This window comes from Diospyros lotus, chromosome 10, assembly GCF_014633365.1.
Source record: "Diospyros lotus cultivar Yz01 chromosome 10, ASM1463336v1, whole genome shotgun sequence".
Lineage (NCBI taxonomy): Eukaryota > Viridiplantae > Streptophyta > Magnoliopsida > Ericales > Ebenaceae > Diospyros > Diospyros lotus.
In genome coordinates, this window is record NC_068347.1 from 23,984,528 (window position 1) to 24,008,280 (window position 23,753).

The 23,753-nt window shown below is 35.0% G+C and overlaps 1 protein-coding gene across 2 annotated transcripts in view; it reads left to right on the plus strand.

The window, feature by feature from the left end:
* Positions 1–15,243: 15,243 nt before the first annotated feature.
* Positions 15,244–23,753, plus strand: part of LOC127811336 (protein RADIALIS-like 3) — a 30,214-nt gene continuing 21,704 nt past the window's right edge. The window contains exons 1-2 of one of the 2 annotated variants that reach the window (XM_052351087.1): positions 15,244–15,934; positions 17,025–17,566. In XM_052351087.1, coding sequence (XP_052207047.1) covers positions 15,618–15,934; positions 17,025–17,307 — 600 coding nt within the window. In that variant the 5' untranslated portion in view covers positions 15,244–15,617 and the 3' untranslated portion in view covers positions 17,308–17,566. Of the gene's footprint in view, positions 15,935–17,024; positions 17,567–23,753 lie in introns of those variants that run through there. The other variant, XM_052351088.1, reaches the window with a different exon arrangement.

Consider the following 23,753-nt stretch of genomic DNA (forward strand, 5'->3'; position numbering starts at 1 on the left):
AAGTGGGTCACATGCCTTAACCCTCATATATATAACAGAAAGGAAGGAGGATCATCATTATTTGTGAGATACATGGCGAGAAAAAGGCTAAGAATCAAAAACCCTAAATCAATTCATACATCCTCTGGGAAATCGTTTGGTTGTGTGTGAGAGATTAAAGAAGATCGAGAGTGCTAGGTTTGCTCGGGATATTTGGAGCATGTGTACTCTGTTTTCTTATCTTCTTGATGCTATAAGTATGTTTTGGTTTCTTTCTCTATAATTGGTTTGTAATCTCTTTTGTTCTTCATTCTTAGTAGATTAACTAAGGGTTGAAACCTCTATTGTAAGTATGACCTATTTACGGGTTTGAACACATAATTGTTGTTGCCTCTTTGTATGCATGAGTTGGTGTTTATGTTCTTTGTCTTCTATTTTTGGTTTTGTTTCTTCGATTTTGTAGGGATGTTTGTCTTGTGTTAAGCAAACATGTACTATAGTTGAGAAATCAGATAGAATGAAAATAAGAGATGGAAGAAAAAGAAAAGACCTTTAGATTACAACACTATTTGGGTTATTTTTTTATGTTTAATTGGGATTAATTAACAATTAGAAAAATTACAATATAGCATTAAATTGTACGGGTATTTGTTGTATTTTTGTAAACGTTAAGGATACTTCGTACAACTATCTTAAATTTTAAGGGTACTAAGAATAAATTTCTCTTCAAAAAATTGGTTTAACTATCAAAGTTAACCAAAATATTTGAATCTCTCAAAATAACTAATATTAATAAAGTTTAGCACAAATTTAAGACAATTTCAATAAGTGCAATTATTCATAGACATAATTTATGTTTATTTTGGTGGTAATTTCATAAATAATCTAAAAGTTAGTGGTATTTTTTGAAATAATCATAAAATTTAGTTATTTTGATATGTTTGATTAAAAATACTAGTGTCTTCACCAACTGCTAAAATTATTCATCTCTTTAACAACGATGTTGTCGTCATCGTTATTGGAAAGTTGTAAATCTATTCCAGTCTCGTTCTTTTTCTCTTTTCTTCTACTATTATTTATCCCTCTTATCTCTCCTTTTCTTTCTAATTCAATGACAGTCGAAGTCCATCGCTTATGGTTGACACCTTATCGAATCGTAATGGGGTTTTAGCCATCAGGTCACATAGACAATAACACCAGTTGAAAACAAGAGACAAGAAATAAAAAATGGAAAGAAAGATAAAAAGAACAAAAAATATATGATCGACCTACACCTAGTGATTATCGCCACATAATCATCATTGGTTGGAGAAGACAACAAAGATACGTTTGTTACTTTTTCTTTCTTTCTCTTATTTGTTTCTTTTTAAATAAGGTTTTCAATGAACCTAATTAAAAACCCATATTTGTTTAGAATCGACAAATTCAATTTTCTACCTTTTATTCTTTATTACTTTCTCATGAACAATCAACGGGGGCAAACCCAACAAATTTGAGTTGTTCAAACCTATATTTGTTTAGGTTTAACAGATTTTCTCTCTTCCCCTCTTCGATGGTTGGCAATAGGCATCATTGACTGTCAATAATGTTCTTATTCTATAATTTTTTATCAATTTTTTTTGTTCATTTTAATTTTAGAGTGATTGAGAAAAATGAAAGAATTTTGAATTTTTTTACAAAATTAACTACTATTGATTAACAATAAAGGGTGATGCATTGTGTTATAATTAAACTTCAAGGGGGTCGATGCCATTTTAAAAACACAAGGTTACTATTGAGCCAAGTTTTTCCAATCAACTTATTGTGTATTTTGATGTTTAACAAAATATAATTTTAGTAAAACTATTTTTAGTATGTTTAAAACCCCTAATGGATTCTTGATACTTGTTAAGTAAATATCTTGTAATGAATTTATGCTATGTATTGTATTATCAAAGCAAATCTTATTTTTCTGAAATCTGGACTGAGAGTTGACTCCGAGTGAAAGACAGTCGACTGTAAGTCAAAATGGTAGTCGATTGTGGATGTGCATCAATCGACATAACCGAGCATTGTTTATGCAGAGTCGAGGTAGTCGAGAGTGGGTTTTGTCCAGTCGACTGTCGAGTCGACTGTAGGCCAATGAGAGTCGACTGTCTGTGAGAAAGTCGACTGTGGGTTGAGCGAGAGTCGACTGTCGGCAGCAAGAGTTGACTATGGGTGTTGCGGAGTCGACTATCGGTTAGAGCAGTCGACTGCCAGACTCCAACGGTTGAATTTTTGGAGCCGTTGCAGGTTGTTTTGGGAGCTCCAATATAAATATCAAGAGGAGAAATCTGGAGAAGGCTAATGCTCTACCATTTCCTATCTTCCTAAAGTACACCCAAGCTCTCAAGCACTCAATCAAAGCAATCCAAGGCCCAAGGAACTTTAAAGATCTATCCATTGGAGCCTCAAGGCAAAGAATAAGTTTTCTTCTTATTGGTAACTTGTATAATTTCATTTTGTCTTGTATATTGTTCTTATATTGATATCCATTGTAGTCCAAGTGTGTTGGACATATGATTGATTTATTTATATTAGATTGTGGATTGTGAGTGGCATCCTAGAGCCCAAGTAATCTAGGTGTATTATTGTGTTGTATTAGTTTTCGGGGTGAGCTAAGGGGAAACCTCGGGGTGTACAAGTTTGCTAGGTGCTCTTGTGTGAAAACCTAGTGGTGATTTTAGTGGAACCTCAAGTGTCGGTTTGACATTGAGAGAGTGGAGTAGGTGTTGGATACACCGAACCACTATATATCTTGTGTTTATATTGTGATTGTTTGTGTATTTATATTGCTATCATTTCCAAACAACATATATATTTATAACAAGTGTATTTTGTGTATAAGAAAATCTCAAGAGTTTTAAAAAGGAAAGAATCGATTCAATAAGTTTTTAATTACTCAATTCCCCCCCTCTTGAGTGGCCATTGTGTGTGTCAAGGGACCAACAATTGGTATCAGAGTGGGTCCTACAATATTTGTGATCATCAATCTCAAATCTTAGGATAAGATCTTAAAATGGCCTTATATGTATCTAATGGTATTGTTGAGGGAACTTCTCCCTCCCGTCCCCCATTCTTTGATGGAACCAATTATAGCTATTGGAAAATGAGGATGGAATCCTACATTTTTTCAATTAGTTATCTTTTATGGAAACTTGTTAGGGATGGTTTTACATTATCTAAGGAAGAAGAAAAAGATTGGAGTGAAGAAGATACAAATAATCTTAAAATGGACCATAGAGTCAAATATATATTGTTTTGTTCTATATTTCCTAGTGAGTATGAACAAATCTCTTCATGCTCCACATCTCATGAAATATGGAAAAAATTAGAAGTTATGTATGAAGGGACCGATAAGTTAAGGATACTAGAATAAATCTTTTGATGTCCCAATATGAAGGGTTCAAATTGTTAGCCAATGAGACCATTAGTGATATGAATGCTAGATTTCAAAAATTAGTTAACTCTCTAAAGATGCTTGGCAAGGTTATCCCCGAAAGTGATCAAGTAAAGAAAATACTTAGGTCATTTAGCATAGATTGGCAACCTATGGTTACCGCTATCACTCAAGCCAAAGATCTTGGAGTCTTGAAAATGGAAGAGCTCATTGGGAATCTCTTAACCCATGAGTTAGTTCTTAATCAAATGAAAGAACCCATAAATAAGATAAAGAATATAGCTTTAAAAACTAAATTTTCAACTAGTAGTGAAAGTGAGTCTTCTAGTGAAAATGATGAAGATGTAATTCTCCTAGAAAAGACTTTAAAGAGCTTAATGAAAAGCAAGGAAATGATAGCAGGAAATCGCTTCCTATTTGCTACAATTGTCAAGAAGTTGGGCATTATAAAAATGAGTATCCAAAAGAAGAGAAAGAAAAGAAATATAAGAAGAAGAAACATTCAAAATATCCAAAAATGCATGCTTTCAATGCATGGGATGGAAGTGAATCTTCCCAATCCGGAAAAGAAGAGGCACAAGTGTGCTTCATGACCTTTGAGGATGTAGAAGAGAAAAATGTAGGAGTTGATGAACTCCAAGAGGCATTTAAAGAATTATTTGCTAAATTTAAGTCTCTTAAGAAGAAGTTCAAGAATGCAAAGAAATATTTTGCTAAGGAAAAAGAAGATCTTGAAGAAGAGAATGAGTCTTTGAAAAATGAAATAGAAATCTTAAAAGAAAAGATTGTGGAGTTCAAAGAAGAAAATGAGTCTTTAGAAGAAAAGCTTAAAAAGAAAAATAAAACAAAGATAGATGATAAAATGTTTGAAAAATTCCCCATATTGGAGAAAGAAGTATTGCTTTTAAAATCTCAAAACTCTAACCTCACTTTAGAAAAGGGTGCAATAGAGAAGTCTTTGGCAAGCTTAATTGTGAAAAAGAATTCTAATCCCCTAAAACCAAAGTCAAAGCCAAAATATCAAAAGAAATCTTGGAAACCATATAGATGGACTCCCCAACCCCCTAAGAGAAATGAAATTAAAATTTGGGTGCCAAAAGGGGTAGTTCAACAAATGAGAGCCTTAGATCCTCCTAAAGGGTCCAACACAAAGGCAAAGGGCATTCAAGAGCCAAAAGCCAAAGGTCCCATCTTTAGATGGGTGCCTAAGGCTAAGAGTTAGCCTTATGTGTGCCAATGTGCATGAGATCCACATGGGAAACATGTTGTATTTGTTTTAGTAGAGACTATGGCACAAGAGAGGTGGGGAGTTCTATGATTTAGACATCACTCTCAAAAATAGGATGGAAAGCCTATGGAATAAATGAGAATAGGAGAGGTTTGGTTTTTGGGTAATCACCTCATTCCTAAATTCTAAAATTAATATGGCTTGAAATCTAAGTTTGCCAAATGCATTAAAATGTGAAAAATCATCTTGTGGCATATAAAAGATTTGGGCTTAATGAAATCCTTTATGCTTTAGTTTAGGTCTTATCCCATAGTGTTTAAATGTTTGAAATTTTTGGGATTTTGTAAGATAACCCTCATTTCCATTGTTGATCCAACTTGCATGATCTATTGTGATAGATTTTTTTTGGGAGTCATTCAATGCAAGAAAAATTGGTCTTTTGGAAGAAAAATGAGGTTTTGATCATTTTAGTCCCTATTTTCTAAAAAAATTATTTTTGAAATGGTCTAAATGTGTTGTATGTTCTATGTGCTTAAATGTTTTATTTATGTGTTTTAGGCCTTGTAGAATATATTGGTATATGTTATGTTAATTGTTTTTGGCCTATGTTTTAAAAGGAGGAAGATTTTTTCAGGACTACATTGTTGCAATCGACTGTGTAAGTTTCACAATCGACTGTCCGTTTTTGGAAGTCGACTCTCCTGAAGTCTCCGGGAGAAAATGAGTTTATTTGATCAAATTTTCATCTCCCATCATGTTTTAAATATAAGTATGCCTAAATATGTTGCTTAAAGTCATTTGGTATCCTAGTGCATCATTGTTTTATCAATTGATATAAATTAATATTATTTTTGTTTCATTGTTCTCCAACAAATAGTATCAAGAGGATATTTCTTTTATGAAACAATTGGTATCATCATTCATAAATTATTCTCAAAATGCTTATATCATTTTAAAAAAAAAAAAATTGGCATCATTTCAATCATTTGGTCTTAATGCTTCAATTGGTATCAACTTTAAATTGATATCATTTTCTTGTTTCAAATCAAAGGTATGCAAAAATAAATAAAATTCTAGCCACTTGTTTTAATTGATATCTTATTTATCTCTTGGCTAGTGTATATGCTTGGATTGCTTGGCCACTATTTCCTACTTATTTGTTATACTCTGCATGCTCTGATCCCTTGCGCTTCATTGCTTTATTATTTTCCCTATATTTCTCTCTGTACTAATTCTTTTCTCTTTTTGATGATTTCAAAAAATGGGGAGAAGTATGTAATGAGGGGGAGGTATGTCTAAGGGGGAGGTAAGTTGTAAGGGAGAGAGGAATGTCCTTTCAAATGGTTTTTCATTGTAAAACCTTGGTTCATGTTTTTCAAAAACAAATCTTTGTGTTTTTTGTTTTATTGGTATCTATTAGTACAAAACATATGGGGAGTTGTTTTGCAAAAATATTTTTATAAAATTATAATATTTTTATCTGTGAGAAAGTCGACTGTGGGTTGAGCGAGAGTCGACTGTCGACAGCAAGAGTCGACTATGGGTGTCGCGGAGTCGACTATCGGTTAGAGCAGTCTATTGCCAAACTCCAACGGTTGAATTTTTTGAGCCGTTGCAGGTCGTTTTGGGAGCTCCAATATAAATATCAAGAGGAGAAATCTGAAGGAGGCTAATGCTCTACCATTTACTATCTTCTTAAAGTACACCCAAGCTCTCAAGCACTCAATCAAAGCAATCCAAGGCCCAAAGAGCTTCAAAGATCTATCCATTGGAGCCTCAAGGCAAAGAAGAAGTTTTCTTCTTATTGGTAACTTGTATCATTTCATTTTGCCTTATATATTGTTCATGTATTGATATCTATTGTAGTCCAAGTGTGTTGGACATATGATTGATTTATTTGTATTAGATTGTGGATTGTGAGTGGCATCCTAGAGCCCAAGTAATCTAGGTGTATTATTGTATTGTATTAGTTTTCGGGGTGAGTTAAGGGGAAACCTCGGGATGAACAAGTTTGCTAGGTGCTTTTGTGTGGAAACTTAGTGGTGATTTTAGTGGAACCTCAAGTGTCGGTTTGACATTGAGAGAGTGAAGTATGTGTTGGATACAACGAACCACTATATATCTTGTATTTATATTGTGATTGTTTGTGTATTTATATTGCTATCATTTCCAAATAACATATATATTTATAACAAGTGTATTTTGTGTATAAGAAAATCTCAAGAGTTTTAAAAAAGAAAGAATCGATTCAATAAGTTTTTAATCACTCAATTCCCCCACCCCCTTGAGTGGCCATTGTGTGTGTCAAGGGACCAACAGTTAGCCCTGTTTGAGCTTTACCTAATTTTTCAAATATTTCAAATCTTTGAAACATTCCAAAAGAATTATACTTTTTAAAAAAAAAAAAATAGAGGAGTATTCCCAATATTTTTAAACCGAAGGAATTAGGAATATTTCAAATATTCCAAAAGAATGATACTTTTTTTTTTCTATGTATTAGTATTTTGAATTTTTTAAAATTATATCATAAATTATTTTATTTAGATATTAAAATAATTTAAAATTAAAATGCAAAAAAAAAACATTTTTGTATATTCAAACCGTATTAATTAAACAAACATCCTTTTTGGTAGGCTGAAACTCTGGCATTCCCAAAATGTCCTCCTTCAAAGTTTTAATTTACAGAATACATTGTCAATTATTTATTAGGTTTGTAATAAATTTAAAATTTAAATAAAAATAATATCTGAACATTAAAATTTAAACAAACACAAAAATTGCATAGTGAGAAATATTACTATAAATTTAATATTTAAATAAAAAATAATCTCCCAAAAACCTCTTTGTTTTAAAATAATTATCAAAAATATTTGTTAGGGATATTTTTAAAATATAAAAATTATAAAGGGTATTATGGAAATTAAAAAAAACTTCAATGCATTATAGGGAAATTTTATTTGCAACAACGTGTTTTGCTCTCCAGAACCACTTTCTACGCTTTTTATTTGTAGCAACACTCAATTATTCTCTATAGCTATTATTTTTCCAAAATACCTTTGAGGGTATTGCCATTGCACACACGCATTCCATAGTCACTTTTTCCCTCAAACCCTAACAACTCAATCGATGCTTTACGAGGACGACGAAGACGCGATTCAGAGCTGCAGGGGGAAGATGTTGAAACATCCAAACCCCAATGCAGCCTTGGCTACAAAACTTATTATTTATTGATTATTTACTATTGTTAGTTTGCATCAGAATTAGATACTGCCCAATCAATATGAAACATGAAAAATATATAAATATATAATGAATATTACAAAATATATATTACGAGAAACACAACTTCATTTCACTTTTGGATAAATCATGAATCTATAACATTATTCAATAATTTAATATTGAACAAGAAAAAAAAAAATACAAACTCACAAAACTTTTGAACTCTAGAGTTCGGGAGATAGAATTAAGGAGTTTTCTTTCTCCCTAACTCTAATAAGAGTTTAATTAGTAAATTTATTTTAATATTTATTAAAATATGCCTTGTCACAATCAAGATGGTTTCCAACAATTAGTCTTATCTCCCTATCCTTCATTAATACGAGTGATGATAGAATTTATAGGGGTGAACATTCAGTCAACTCAATTAGAGAATTAATCGAATTATTCGAACTAAATAAACCAAACTTATATCAAAAACTAAATCAAACCAAATCGATCAAATAAATTCTCACATCGAGCAAACAAAAAAAAAATTAAAAAAACGAACCGACTAAAAATACAAAAACTTGATGAAAAAAACACTACAAAATCAAAATAAAAAGTGCAAAAACGACGTCGTTTTTTACATTTTAATCGACTTAGTTATTTTGATTTTTTCAATATGAAAACCAAACTGAATCAAATTAGCCAAAATTGTCAAACTTAGAAACCAAGCAGAACTAACTTACAGCTTGAACTGAACTAAACCAATAATTTCGATCGGTTCAATTTAGTTATTTCAATTTAATCAAAATATTACTTACCCTTGGGAATATTATTGTCATTACCTAAAGTCCAATTGCTAATTGTTATTAATGATTGTTGTTGATAGAAAAATAAACATTGGTCATCATTAGAGAATCTGACCTTTTATTTTTATTTTTTAATAAATAATCTCATATTTCTTGAATAGAGACAAGGATTAAAATTGAAATTGAGGACTAAGTGACTTCATTAGTGCTAAAAGATAACACGAGGGTTTCAAGCAAAAAAATATAAAACCACACGTATCTTAATTTAGAGTTACTTCCAAACTATAAAAATATTTCGTGCAAATAATCCAAACTACAAGAGGTTTGGGTGCAATTTATTCTTTTAAAAATATTTTGAAGAATTTCGATCAATTAATAGTCACTTTATAATTTCTTAAATTGAAAGAATACGTATATATCTATTTATTATTATATTATATAAGCAAACACCTTATAAGGTAGAAAAATTATATTTACAATAATGTGTTTTCTTTTTCACAGCCACTTTCTATTAAAATTGAATATAACAAAAATAACCTAAAATGAATACCCATTTTTATCCTTCTAAATATGCAACCACCTTATATTACTCTATTTCCTCGCACTCTCTCACACTCTAGAAATCAGACCGAACCTTGGAATTACGAAAACATTGAATTTTCTGATTTCTAGAGTACGGGAAATAAGTAATATAAAGCAATTGCATATTTAAAAGGGTAAATAGATAGATAGCTTTTCTTTCAATTTAAAAAATTATAAAATGACTATTAATTGATTGAAAATCTTTAAAATATTTTTAAAAGAATAAATTGCCCCTAAACCTCTCGTAGTTTAGATTATTTGCATGAAAATCTTTTATAGTTTGAAAGTAACTCTGAAGATATGTGTGGTTTATATTTTTTGCTTGGAAACCCTCTTGTTAGCTTTTAGCACTAATTAAGCCACTTAGTCCTTAATTTCAATTTTAATCCTTATCTCTATTAAAGAATTATGAGATTATTCATTAAAAAATAAAAATGAAAAAAAGTCAGCATAGAGACCATCTTTTCTATTGATGACCAATGTTCATTTTTCTATCAACAAGAATCTTTAATAACAATAACAATAACAATTAATAACAACAATATTCTGAACAGCATTTCAATTAAAGTGAAATAATTAAATTAAATTGGTCGAAATTATTGGTTTGATTCAGTTCAAATTGTAAGTCACTTCTACTTGATTTTCAAGTTTGACAATTTCAACAATTTTGATTCAATTCAATCTTCATATTGAAAAAAACAAAATAACCAAGTCGATCAAAATGTCAAAAATGACATAATTTTTGTACTTTGTTATTTTTATTTTTGATTTTTTTTATTTTTTAATCAATTCAATTTTTTTATTTTTTTTTTATGTTTTGGTTTATTTAGTGTGAGAATTTATTTGATTGATTCGATTTAATTTAATTTTTTTATATAAATTTGATCTATTTAGTTCAAATAATTCGATTAGTTCTATAATCGAATTGATCGAATGTTTACCCTTGAAAATTTCAACCATTACTCGTGTTAATGAAATATAGGGAGACAAGACTAACTCTTGGAAGGGAAAATTCTTGAGAGCTACAAGGGCTTACCAAATAGGAAAAAAGACCAAAATGCTCTCGCCCACTGTAAGCACCCCCACCCGGATATCCCAACCACCCGGTCTATCCGAACGAAAGCGCTTACATAAGGGAAGAGAAACAAACATAAGACAAAAATACTCTGGCATATATACATATAAAATACAACAGCGGAAGCAAAATGATATACATGCATGCCCATGAGTACCCCGCTGGAATAGTGATCATGGAGTATATAAATATATACAGACCATGTGCCAACAAATAGGACATACAAGGAACAACCTGGCACAGTAAAAAATAAGAGACAAAAATCCTATCAAAATATCAGAGATAACGAGGACAAGCTAAATGTACACCCTACCGACACGGCTGGCTGTTAGGTGGAACGATCCTCGCCCTCGGCCTTCGCTTTACCCTTACCTGGAATGATGGAAAGCAAGGTGAGTCGCAAGACTTGGCAAATTAAAAGAAAATGAAGGTTGTAACGTGAATGGAAGAGGAGATCACCCCAAACATAGTCCCATACATACACACAAGCCATGAGACACTACAATATAATAGTGCAGCATGATAAAAGCATATACCGGCCCTTGGGGCCCACATAAGACACCTAGCACCCAAGTCTCATATCAACATGTCGCTGCCTTGAAAGGCAACATAGATCTCCAACAAACCTGTACGTGCTGTCCCAGGTCTGTACTCTCGTCACCCGTGTCCATGTCGGTACTCCCGACACTCGAGCCATGGGCTTCCTCGGAATGGTACTCTCGTCCGAGAACTAAATACTACTAATAACCATGCAATGCACATAACAATGCAATAGCGTAGTGAGCATCAACGTGATACACTGGCGCCCATACATCCAGGCATCAAGTCATGCTCCGCCCATATAGTAAACCACACGCGATGCATATGCTCGTGCTGGATGTACCATAACTAAGTTATGATGTCCGTGACCAAGCATAACTAGATCATGAAAACCCCAACATGCAGCCCGTTACCATGTGTACACCAAAACATGCAACAAGAATAAAATGATACCAGTCATGCTATAATCACGTAACGGCAGAGCTAGTCAACAGTGCTTGGCACCGATCAACAGTCAGTGAATAGGAGAGACTAGCTGACGGCCTAGAAAAGACCGTACAACAGTCACTCTGTCACCGATCGGCTGATCCTAGCCCCCACTGCACAACCGCTCTAGCCTATAAACAACCAAAATCCATAATAATACCCGAACAGCTAAGAACCTAACCCCGGGTGAGTACGGCATCATTTCCATAGGCATGGGGGTGGCACAAACCCCCGTAGACAACCAACGAATAAAATCTACGAGGCCGGTTTAATAAATTAAATTTAAAATAAACCTTTCAAAAATTCCATAATCGTTTAACGGCCGAAACAAATAAAATGAGGTTAAATAAATTGACAACGAAAGGAACGTTAAGGAGGGCGTAAAGAACTTGCATTTATGAAGATATCCTTAGACTTGATTTGACCAAACACGGTAAAATTTATACAAATTGTAACACCCAAATTATTTGACAAAATTAACAAAATTGGACCCTAAACAAAATTTCGACCGTACAAAATATTTATTATTAGCTTATCTACATACTTGACAATTTAAATCTTCGATTAAACTTGATTAAATCTGAATTTTTTCACCAAAATCCCCCAAATTTCGAGCTCGCGCACGTTGCTTCTTTTCTTCAATTTGCTGGCTGTTTTGTTGGAAGAAAAACGCTTGAAATCGGGCTTAAATAGGGGCAAAAATGAGCGGATGAGACGCGGCCACGTGGCAGCGCTGGAGCAGCCGCTGGGGAGGCCACCGCTTCATCGAAACGGCGTCGTTTCGGACGCCAGTGGCTGAAATAAATTAGCCTCGCGTGCGCAACCCCCCTGCGTCTCGAACCCGCATCTGCGCCCGCCTCCACGCGTGCCACCTGCGCTAGCTGCATCTTCATTTAATTTAGTCCATTTCTTTAATCTTGCATGATAGCTTGAGCTTGCTATTTAATTGACCACTCCAGCACCTCACGCTACTCTATTCCTATACATTCCCTTAATTTATACATTAATTATGAAGAATCCTACAGCAACCCCTTGATCCCTTTACTTTTGATAATAATTATTATACTTATGCATATTATTATTATTAATATAACTATCAATTAACAACACCTATTAATATATTTTTTAAATTAAATTACACAATAAATTATAATTAAATTAATTTACAATTTACGGGACGTTACACCCACTTTGCAAATTTGCAAAGTGGGCCACTGCCCTGTTATCTCCTCTCCCTTTCCATAGCCGCCAATGCAACCTTCGTCTTGCCATTTCTTTCATCTCACTGCCGTCGTCTCGCCACCTTGCCTTGTCAACCATCGCTGCATCTTCCATCCATCAAGAATGCAGTGACGATCAGAAAGGCAAGGCGATGATAGCGAGGTGATGAGGCAAAAGCAACGAGGAGGCAGTGGTTGCATCGGTAGCCATGAAAAATGAGAGGAGAGAGCATGACAGTGCCCCACTTTGCAAATTTACAAAGTGAACAAAGACATTTTGGTCTTTTTGCTCTCATTCAATAACACTCTTTGTCAATCTATTTGGCCATGTAGAAGAACTCCTCTTGGAAGCCATCTTAATGGTGACAAGGCACGTTTTAATTTACTTTTTGATTTTTGTTTAAATTTAGTTTAATATTATTAATCAGAGTTTAATTAGTAAATTTATTTTAATATTATTAATCAAAGTTAAATTATTAATGTTTAATTAACGATGTTTATAACAAATGGGTTGTTCGAGCAAAGAATATAAACTAGGCAACCTTCTAAAGTTGTTTCTAAACCACAAGAGTCTTCGTCAAAATGATTCAACCTATAAAGAGTTTAGGTGTAATTTACTTTTTTTAAATAATTAAAACCTAATTAAAATATTTTATTTTGATTTATCTTAGACAAATTTTCACATTTAAATATATAATTTGGATAATCAATTCATAATTCTTCTCTAACTTAATCTTTATTTTTGAAATAAAGATAATTGTTTGAATTTTTAAATAAGATAATATTTTCAAATTAAAGATAAATAGAGATATAGTATGTTTTCTTGGAATTTTATTTTTTATCAAATAAATTTTTAAAGCAAAGATAAATTTTAATTTTTTAAAGTGGAAAAACTTTATGTTATATTTGGTTGGGCGGAAATAGAATGATCCAATCCCTTAAAATGATGAAAATATATCATAAAATAGATAAAAACTCTTTCCACTATATGAAAAAATAGAAGTATTATTATATTTTCCCTCTAAACTTTGTTTCTAATTATGTAGTGTTACATATATAAGTATGTCGCGGTCTACTACTTAAGGTAAAAGAGAGAAATTCATAAATAACTTAAAAGAAATTTATAAAATTATTCTTAACCACTTTCTAATAAATTTATTTGAGCTTTTAAATAAAAAATTATTTAAAAATTAAATAAAATTTATTTTGATTTAATATTTTTACCTAAAAAAGGAAAATAAGTTTTTAATATATATTCAGTAATTATATGATTATATTTATTGAGGTAATATTTTAAAATATGCTACACTTATCTCCCATCAATAAAATATTTTATTGTTGAAAAATAAGGTGCAATAATGCATTTTCTTTTGACGAGGCACATTTATTATGCCTTATTTGTAATTTCAAAATTATTATTTCAACTGAGGAAATATTTTAAAATACAATATATTTATCACCAATTAATAAAATAGTTTATTATTGAAAATAAAGTGTGATAATTAGGGACACAAATGAATAGAGCCATTCATGAGCAGCTCGATGTTAGATTCGTTAAAAATTCATTCAAATTCTTTCGTTAAAATAAATGAGTTGAATTTGAGTATAACTTTAAACTTTAATTTGTAATTGAGCTGAGTTTAAATTCAATAAAATTCGATTCCTTAGCTCACAAACTGGTTCAAGTAGAGGCTCACGAACAATTCATGAAGTTCGTTTATAAATTCATTAATAAAGTTATTCATAATCTTATAAAACTATAATTTAATATAAAATTATCATTTTTTAAATTATTATAATAATATTATTAAATTTTGTTTAGTGTAATTTTAAGAATGTTTCGACGATGAAAAATTAAATGCAAAACTTTAATATATTTTCTCCCCATTAGAATGTGTTGATGATACGATATCATATGTTGTGATTTAAAGATTAATCAATTAGTGTATGAATTTAATAGAATAATTATCATTTTATTCGAATAAAAAAATATTTAGTTGAATAAAGTTGTACTTGACTAATTTTTTTCTTTTAATTAAGTAAGACCTAAATATTTAAAAGATTAGTCTATTATATATTTATTTTATTCAAATATATGATGAAATAACATTATTTGAATAATCAAAGAGTTGATCGACAAAGAGCATGAGTTTTTTAGTTTCTTATTCAAATAACATTATTTGAATAAGAAACTAAAAATTAGCAAATAGAGTATGAGTTTTTTAATTTAAATTATTAATTGATTAAATAAAAATTTTAATATAATAAAATTATAATTTACTTGAATATCAAAAAAAATTACTCAAGTTCTTGTCGAGTAGCTACATATCTCACTTAAACTGATATAATAATATAAAATTTATAATAATTTTATCTAAAATAAATAATAGTCCATAATAGTTATATTAAAAATCAATAATAATTCATAATAGTATTAATTGTGTAATATTAGAATTATTATTATTTTTGAATAAGATTAGTATTAATTGTGCAATATTATAATTATTATTAATTTCAAATAAAATTAGTATTAATTGTGTAATATTATATTAATATATATAAATAATGGTATTATGAAAAATAGTAATTATTTAAAAGATATAAAAATTTGTGCATATATGTAGATTAATTTTTTTTATATTATAAATTGTAAAACACACCTATAAATACTTAAGTGTTCTGGAAACGCTAACTGCGTATTGAAGCGGGAAGAACGAAGAAGCCCACAGCGGCACAACCTCTTCCCCCGCGCTTAAGTCTCTGGCTTCCTCCGGCTCTCGCCGCTGCCGTTAGGGAAGAACATCGCCGCCTCTTGCCTCCTCGCACTGCCTCAGCCTCTCGCCGCCGGCTTCAGAGAAGAAGAGAGCCGCCGCCTCTCTGAAGCCTCTCGCCGCTGCCCTTTCTGAAGCTTGCCGCTGCAGGGCCGTCGCCTACCACCGCCGTCCGCCGCTGCATCCTCCCTCTCTGCCGCCTCTAGCCGCCGCCGCACACTATTTTTAGTTCTCAAAATAATTATATCAATTATTTTTCAGAACAATATCTCTGAAAACCTAGAGGGAGAAGAAGCTCGCTGATGGTGGTGTCCGGCGCGTGTTCCGCGAGTCGGTGGACATGGACTCGGGACGAGGACAAGGTCTTCGAGCAGGCGCTACTGGTGGTGCCAGAGGGGCTGCCGGACCGGTGGCACCAGATCGCCGGCTACCTGCCGGGGAAGACGCCGGAGGCGGTGCTGGAGCATTACCAAAGGTTGATTCACGACTTGAACGACATCGAGTCGGGGCGGATCGAGCCGCCGGGGTACTCGGACTGCTTTCAGATTCCGCGTTGGACCAGGGCCAAGTGCGAGGCCGAGAAGAAGAAGGGAATTCCCTGGACTAAACGAGAACACGAGTGCGTAATACGTGTTTAATTTCTGTATCTAATTCTTGATTCTGATTTTCTTGGCTGCCGAACAGGTTTTGTTGTTTCGTTTATTTGTTGTTTCTTGAAGAGTTGTGGTCTTGTTTTGCTTTTAGTTCCTAGACTAAACAGGGAATCTAGCTAATTGTTAGGGTTTCTTGATATAAATTGGATTGGTTTCAGCTTACATTGGGCCACAATAATTGATGATGCACGTGCGCTTTTGCGTAGGGTTTTAGAAAGCAGGGAAAATATTGTTTCTCTTTCAAGTTGTTTTTTTATGTGTAATGCATGCATGTAAATGAACTTTGAACTTGGGAGTTTCTACAAATATATCCATGGAGTGTTTTCCTTTTTGAACGGGGTCGAATCAAAATTGTTAGTCATGCTTTTGTTTTCTTTCTTTTAGATAGAAGGTGAAGAAGGATCACACAGTTTATATATATAGCACGATTTTAAAGTGATCGACTGTTGGGCATCAAAATTGGCAGGGATGTTTCTTTCTGTTTCTATTGGCTATGTAGTGGGCTCTCTTTTCTGAAACAAAGATTATGAAAACAGAGCCAGATTTTTTGGAAAAGATAGTTATTTTCATATAATAATATTAATTTATATCTTAGAAATTATATACACGTTTCACAAGCCCCCCCTCTCAAAGTAACAGATTTCAGCTTATGAAACAGGGAACCAGAGTGCTATGCCCTGTGCATGTCAAATATTATTGTGCCCTGTGCATGTCAAATATTGTTGTCTCAGAACACTTGCGAGAAATCGACCTTTTCGTCATTGCTCCTCTGTGGAACCTTTTTTTTAATACTTTTAAGAAGCAGGACATTATCTTATCACATTGAACAAAATTGATCCTAGTTATGCAAGGAAGATATTGCATGACCTTCCAAGTTCAATAGGCTCTAGGCTCTTGTTTTGTCACTTTGAAAAATTAGACCTAAATTTTGGTGTCACTCCCTTCATATGTTTGTTTGATCAGATGAGTTTTATGTTGGCAATTGGCTACCTAATGCAACCATTTTCCTTTATTTGGGCTAAATATTTATTTTTTATTGTAAATTATCTCTTGCAGGTTATTTTTAATTGGTCTCCAGAGATATGGCAAGGGTGACTGGAGGAGCATCTCCAGAAATTTGGTGCAGAGCAAAACACCAACACAAGTGGCAAGTCATGCACAAAAGTACTACCTTCGCCAATCCTCCACTAAGAAGGAAAGGAAGAGGGCGAGCATCCACGATATCACTACCTCTGTGGCGGAAACCGTGCCCGTTCCAGCAGTTCAGACAGTTCCACCCCAATTTCCTAATGGAGGAGAAGGATCAATGGGATGCCAAAACTTTAACCATCCCGCATAAAACTGGATAATGCGTGAAGCTACATGCCTTTGTATATAGTAAATCAATTGTGTAATTGACATGCCAATCCGTAGAGATTATTCTTAGTTGATCTGGTGGTTAGCTAGTTAATTTGATGGGATAGGTTATCTGATTTTCAAGTGATTTTCGTGACTTAAAGAAAATGCATGGTTGGAGCTACAGTTCGATTGGATCAAATGTAAATGTTTAGGTTTAACACAATAGTAAATGAAATCGCTAATTCATATTTCAGATTGGATCTGCAGGCTGTTGTATTCACTTCTAGCTTTCTTAATAAACTGTGTGATCCTTCTTCACCTTTTATCTAAAAGAAAGAAAACAAAAGCATGACTAACAATTTTGATTTGACCACGTTCAAAAAGGAAAACACTCCATGGATATATTTGTTGAAACTCAAAGTTCAAAGTTCATTTACATGCATACATTTCTCCAGGGATATGGCATTTTTCTTGTTAATACTAATGAGGCAGGTACCTTGTTTGTGACCAATTTTTGTCTTCTTTTTCTGGTAAGGGATCTCTTCCTTTTTCTTTTTATTTTATTGCAATAGTTTTAATTCCTGTTATTCATATAACATTTTTGACTTCATTCCTTCAGAGTGAAGGATCGAGGGATGTTATTGTGTTTGGCACTATACCATTGGCAATAAAATAGTGAGTCTTCTTATTTATTTCTAAACTTACTTGGGTGGATGTGTTGCTGGATTTAAAAAATTAGTCATCATCTATGTAAGTTGTCGGGTTTTGTTTTTGGATAAGGTTGCTTCTTTAGATAATATATTTTTACCATTCAAAAGAGAAATATTTGTCACCATATATGTTGTAAAACTTGGGGATGCGATGGTAGGGAATTTGTGTAGCAACATTTAGGAATGAAATTGGGCTTCTGAGGGGCAATTTAATGAGTTTGTTTCAGAGCTTAGCTATTAAAGCTCATCAGAAATTCAGAATGTTGATAGTCTTCTTAGAGACCAGGTCAATGGGACATTTTCCATTTCTTAGATATGATATGGAGAATTTGTGGGTTGCATTCATGTAGATAGAAAGGGAAAAACTAATGGAGGTTGAGATTAACATAAGAGAGACATGGTAGTTTGTTGTTTTTAAGTATGGTATAGCTGACTAGTAGTTTGCGGAGAATGCTGAAATAAGGGACAGGATTCATTAATTGATCCTGTAAGCTCATGTTGGAAATATCACAATTTACCGAAGGATAATTTGAGTAACAACTAGATTTTTCTCCTAATCTTATGGCTGAAAATTAGGAGATAAAAGGATAAAGTGATAAGGTGATTTGGAGAATAGAAAACTCCAAAAATAAAGGGATAAAGGCAGCAGATAATTCAAGATATTTCAACAGTTTTTTTAAATTCTTGTTGTATTTTATTTTCTAAACATTCAAATATGTTCCCATAATATAAGAGATAACCTAGGTGTTGTGTATAAATACCCCATACTACCCGAGAATAGATCAAGCAAGCAATATACTGTTCTTTCAGCTTGTTTCATCTTCTTCTACAGTTCATTTAGGTTATGCCAAAGCTGCTAGGACCAATTGAACCGATCAGTTCATGTCCTTAAAGGTTCTACCCTCCATCTCTATACATTGTCACAATGAAGTAGTAAAATATAAACAAAATGATTTAAAGAAAAGGAAGGAAAAGTGCAATTCCACTCAAGTAATGCTCTCCAACTTGAACATTTGGTAATTACCATTCGAGAACATCGGGATACAACTGTTTTTGAATTTTATCCATCATGAAAATGGTTAAAAAAAATCCAAGTATGATTACTTGATGGGCCAAATCGAACAAAGAAATTCAATGTTATGCAGGAGTAACATGAATGGTAATTTTGTATAGTATTCGTCAGTTACCAATATAGTATGCCATAAGAATGTTTATGCCCCTCAGGTGATCTTTGCTAATAAATTTGAGTTCAAGGTAATGTAAGCACTCGAAGCATTGTGTCTAAGATAAAAAAACACTAATAGGGACTTCTGGCTGTAAAGCTGCTTACTCGCATTTTGGCTTTATCTTTCATCTAGATTTCCATCCATGGCATCTAATTGATTAGAGATGATGAACTCAGTTTTTGATGAAGTTTTGGAAGTGTTCAAATCTGTCTCACACGATATTCAAATGCATGACCTGTATTTGTCCATGCCTTCTTTCTTGATATCAGTTCTTCTATTTGCATCATATGGATGTCTGTTTTCAGTATATTTGAATGTTTCTTTCGAGATACCATATCTGCACTAGGTACCTAATAGTTTCCAGCCTGAAATTATGCCATATCTGCAAAAAACACCTATCACGAGAAGGATTCCATTTACCTATTTTGTATTTCCTTATTACTGTAACTTCATGTTATTTCTTTTTGCTGCTGTAATTGTTAGATTGTGTGCTGTCATTTTCTGTTAAGAAGTTGTTAGCCCTAGTCCCCACACATAGTGGCTAGGAAAAAGACAAAAAGGTTGGTTGTAACAGAATTAGGGAGTAGGATCTGCTACAACGGACCTATCTCCCACGGCTGGGTATATATTCTTCCAAAGGTTATCTTGGGGGATTATGAATGAATTGATTACGGAAACTCTCTCCCAATCTCTCTCTCTCTCTCTCTCTCTCTCTCTCTCGCTAACTATCTCTCTCTCTCTCTCTAACGTATCCTTCCCCCTTCTACCTCTCTGTTCTTGCACTGCTTTAAGCTTTCTAACCTATCGGAATTAGAAAGCCGACCATTGTCTCGAATCAGCCGTGACAATTTGGTATCAGAGCCACCATCCTCGGCCGAGCTAAGATTAAGTCAATGGCGGAGGGAACCCGGATGAAGGCCTTGGAGACGCAAGTGCAACAGTTTAGCTTAGGAGCTAATCGGAGTCACGAAGCGACTGTGACAATGGATCGGAAGGTGGAAAATTCCATGGAAGGACTGGAACGAAGACTTGAAGGCTCCATAATGCGGGTGCGCGAGGAGCTGGCTGCTCAAATGCAGCAGTTTATGTTGATGTTTGGACGACAGAACCGAGTAAGTATCTCTCCTGAATTTCCTCCTAGGGAGAGAATGGAACCGATTCTTCAAAGAAATCGAGGAGCTGATAGACAAGATGCGGTGGGAATCGAGGGCGAACCCGAGAATGAGCTGGAGGAGTTACTTCCTGGGGAAGGCAATGGCATGGGTAATATCCACCAACTCGGATTTCCCATGCCTCGAGTAAACATTCCCACATTTGACGGAGCGAATCCCAGATGGTGGCTACGAAAATGTGAGAGAATGTTCGATTGGTATAACATTCCCGATGAACAGAGGTTGCCACTAGCATCAGCTTACTTCAATCAGGTAGTTGATGCGTGGTATCAAGGATGCATAAGGCGGAGAAGAGACTGTACTTGGGCTGAATTTTCGGAGAAGTTGTGTGAAAGGTTTGGGGAAAGGAGCATGGTGGATATCATAGAAGAGTTCAACAAACTTAAACAGAATGGGAGCGTGGAATCCTATCTGTTGCGCTTTGAGGAATTAAGATCACTCATGCTCCAGCACAACCCGCATCTATCAGAAACCTACTTTGTGTCTAGTTACTTAAGTGGGCTTAACGAGGAGCTGAGACCGATGGTTAAGGTGTTGAGACTGCGCACGGTAGAACAAGCCACGGAGAGCGCTCGTTTACAAGAGCTAGCAGTAGAGGCTTTACTCAAAAAATAGAGGCAGCAAACCAGGGGAATGGTGACAGGAGCCTCTAATGTGGGAGGTAAGGGGTATGGTAGAGATCCAGCAAAGTTTAACAGTGGTAATAGGGGTGGAACGGGCTCGGCCTCGACACCGTTTGGGGATCAATTAAGGGAGCAGATGAGGTTAGCTGGCCTCTGTTTCTGCTGTGGGGATAAGTACCACGTCGGGCACCAGTGTAGAAGGCAGATTCTTCTACTGGAAGGAATGGAAGAACAGGAAGAAGGAATAGCAGAGGAAGAGGATTGTCAGATCATGGACGAAGAAGATAACGATGAGATTTCCATTCATGCCTTGAAGGGAGTAGCTAACAACAAAATCATTAAAGTGGAAGGATAAGCCCCGGAAGGAGATCTCATAATCCTAATCGACAGTGGGAGTACCCACAGCTTTCTAGATGAAGGCACGGCCAGGCGAATGAAGTGTTCACTCTCGGGAACACCTCCCTTGAGTGTGACGGTGGCCAATGGCCAAAAGGTGTTGAGTAGGTCATCCTGCAATGGGTTCTGTTGGAAGATGCAGGGAGAAAAATTCAAAGCAGATTTGAGACTGCTACAATTGGGAGGATGTGACGTGGTTCTGGGTGTAGATTGGATGAAGGGGGTAAGCCCTATCAGCTTTGATTTCAACAAAATGGAGGTATCTTTTGAGAAGGAAGGGAAGAGGATGACATTATCGGGTAACAAGGAGATCGGATCTTGCCAGATGTTCTCTGGAAAAAGGTTGCAGAAGGTATTCAAAGGGAGATGGAATCAGCTGGCACACTTCTTTTCAATGGTAGCCATCGAAGAAGGAGTAGAGGATCCAATGATGCAAGGGGAGTTCGGCCTAACCGTCAGCACACCCTAGGGGAGCCCCGACCAGGTACACTACTTAGAAATTATTAATAAATTGCTGGTTGGTTATGAGGATCTATTTGCTGAGCCTAAATCCCTGCCCCCCGCCAGGCTGTTCGACCATTCAATTCATCTAAAACCAAATGTAGAACCAATCAACAGTAGGTCCTATCATTATCCCCCAATCCAAAAGAATGAGATTGAAAAGATGGTTAGAGAAATGCTTCAACAAGCAACCATTCAACCTAGCCAAAGCCCTTTCGCTTCTCCCGTCCTACTAGTCAAAAAGAAAGATGGTTCATGGCGATTTTGTATGGACTATCGACAGCTTAATGCCATAACTATCAAAGATAAATTCCCTATACCCTTGGTGGAGGACCTCTTGGATGAATTGCACCATGCCCGCTACTTTTCTAAGTTGGATTTACGTTCCGGGTATCATCAAATTAGGATGAAACCTGAGGACATCTACAAAACGGCTTTTAGAACACACCATGGGCATTTTGAATTCTTGGTGATGCCATTTGGGCTCACCAATGCCCCAACCACTTTCCAATCCCTCATGAACAGAATTTTTGAGCCATATCTTCGAAAATTTATACTTGTATTCTTTGATGACACACTTGTCTATAGCTCTACCTTTGATCAACACTTGACTCACCTTAAAATCACCCTTGACATCCTCAAATCTAATCAGCTTTTTATTAAAAAATCTAAGTGTGCATTTGGACAAGGACAGGTAGAGTATTTGGGGCACATTATCTCCAAGGAAGGGGTGAGCACCGATCCAAAGAAGGTAGAAGCTATGATGTCTTGGCCAAAACCGACCTCGGTGAGATCCCTAAGGGGATTTCTAGGGTTAACCGGTTATTACTGCCGGTTTGTGCAAAACTACGGAACCATTAGCAAACCTCTCACCGAGCTGCTTAAGAAAGGAGGATTTAGCTGGGGAAATGCGGCAGAGGAAGCCTTCGAGAGGCTGAAAGAAGCCATGAGCAAGGTGCCGATACTAGGGTTGCCAGATTTCACTAAACCTTTTGTGCTGGAAACGGATGCAAGTGGGACTAGTATTGGGGCAGTCTTAGTGCAAAATGGGAGGCCATTGGCTTTCCTCATCCAAGCCTTGAGCCCAAAACACCAAGGGCTCAGCATATACGAGAAGGAATTCATTGCTGTTTTAATGGCGGTGGAAAGATGGAGACACTACTTAGAAGGAGGTAGATTTGTGATTAAAACCGATCGTGAAAGTTTGAAGTTCCTACTACAACAGAAACTTCAAACCCAGCTGCAAAAAAAAGGGATGGCTAAGCTGATGGGATTGGACTACTCAATCCAGTACCGGAAGGGCAAGGAAAACAAGGCCGCAGATGCCCTATCCAGATGTTATGAAGAAGGCAATAATGCAGCCATAACTGCTGTAATTCCAGATTGGTGCCTTGAGGTAATACAAAGCTATGAGGGGGACGAGAAGGTGAAGAAAGTGCTGGAAAGAGTGGTGGTGGGATCAGAAGAATGTGAAGGGTATACTTTGGTGGATGGGTTGCTAAGATATGAAGGCCGAATTATGGTAGGTGATTGTGTTGACCTCAAGAGAAAAATTTTGCACGCCCTACATGAATCCCCATTGGGAGGACATTCTGGAATTCAAAATACATACCTTCGGGTAAAACAGCTATTCCACTGGCCGAGGTTGAGGACAGAGGTAAAGGAGTTTGTGTTGGTTTGTGACATTTGCAAGAGATGCAAGTATGAAAATACCGCATACTCGGGACTATTGCAGCCTCTGCCAATTCCCAAACAGGCTTGGACGAGTGTCTCAATGGATTTTATTGAAGGGTTACCAAGATCGGAAGGGAATGATAGC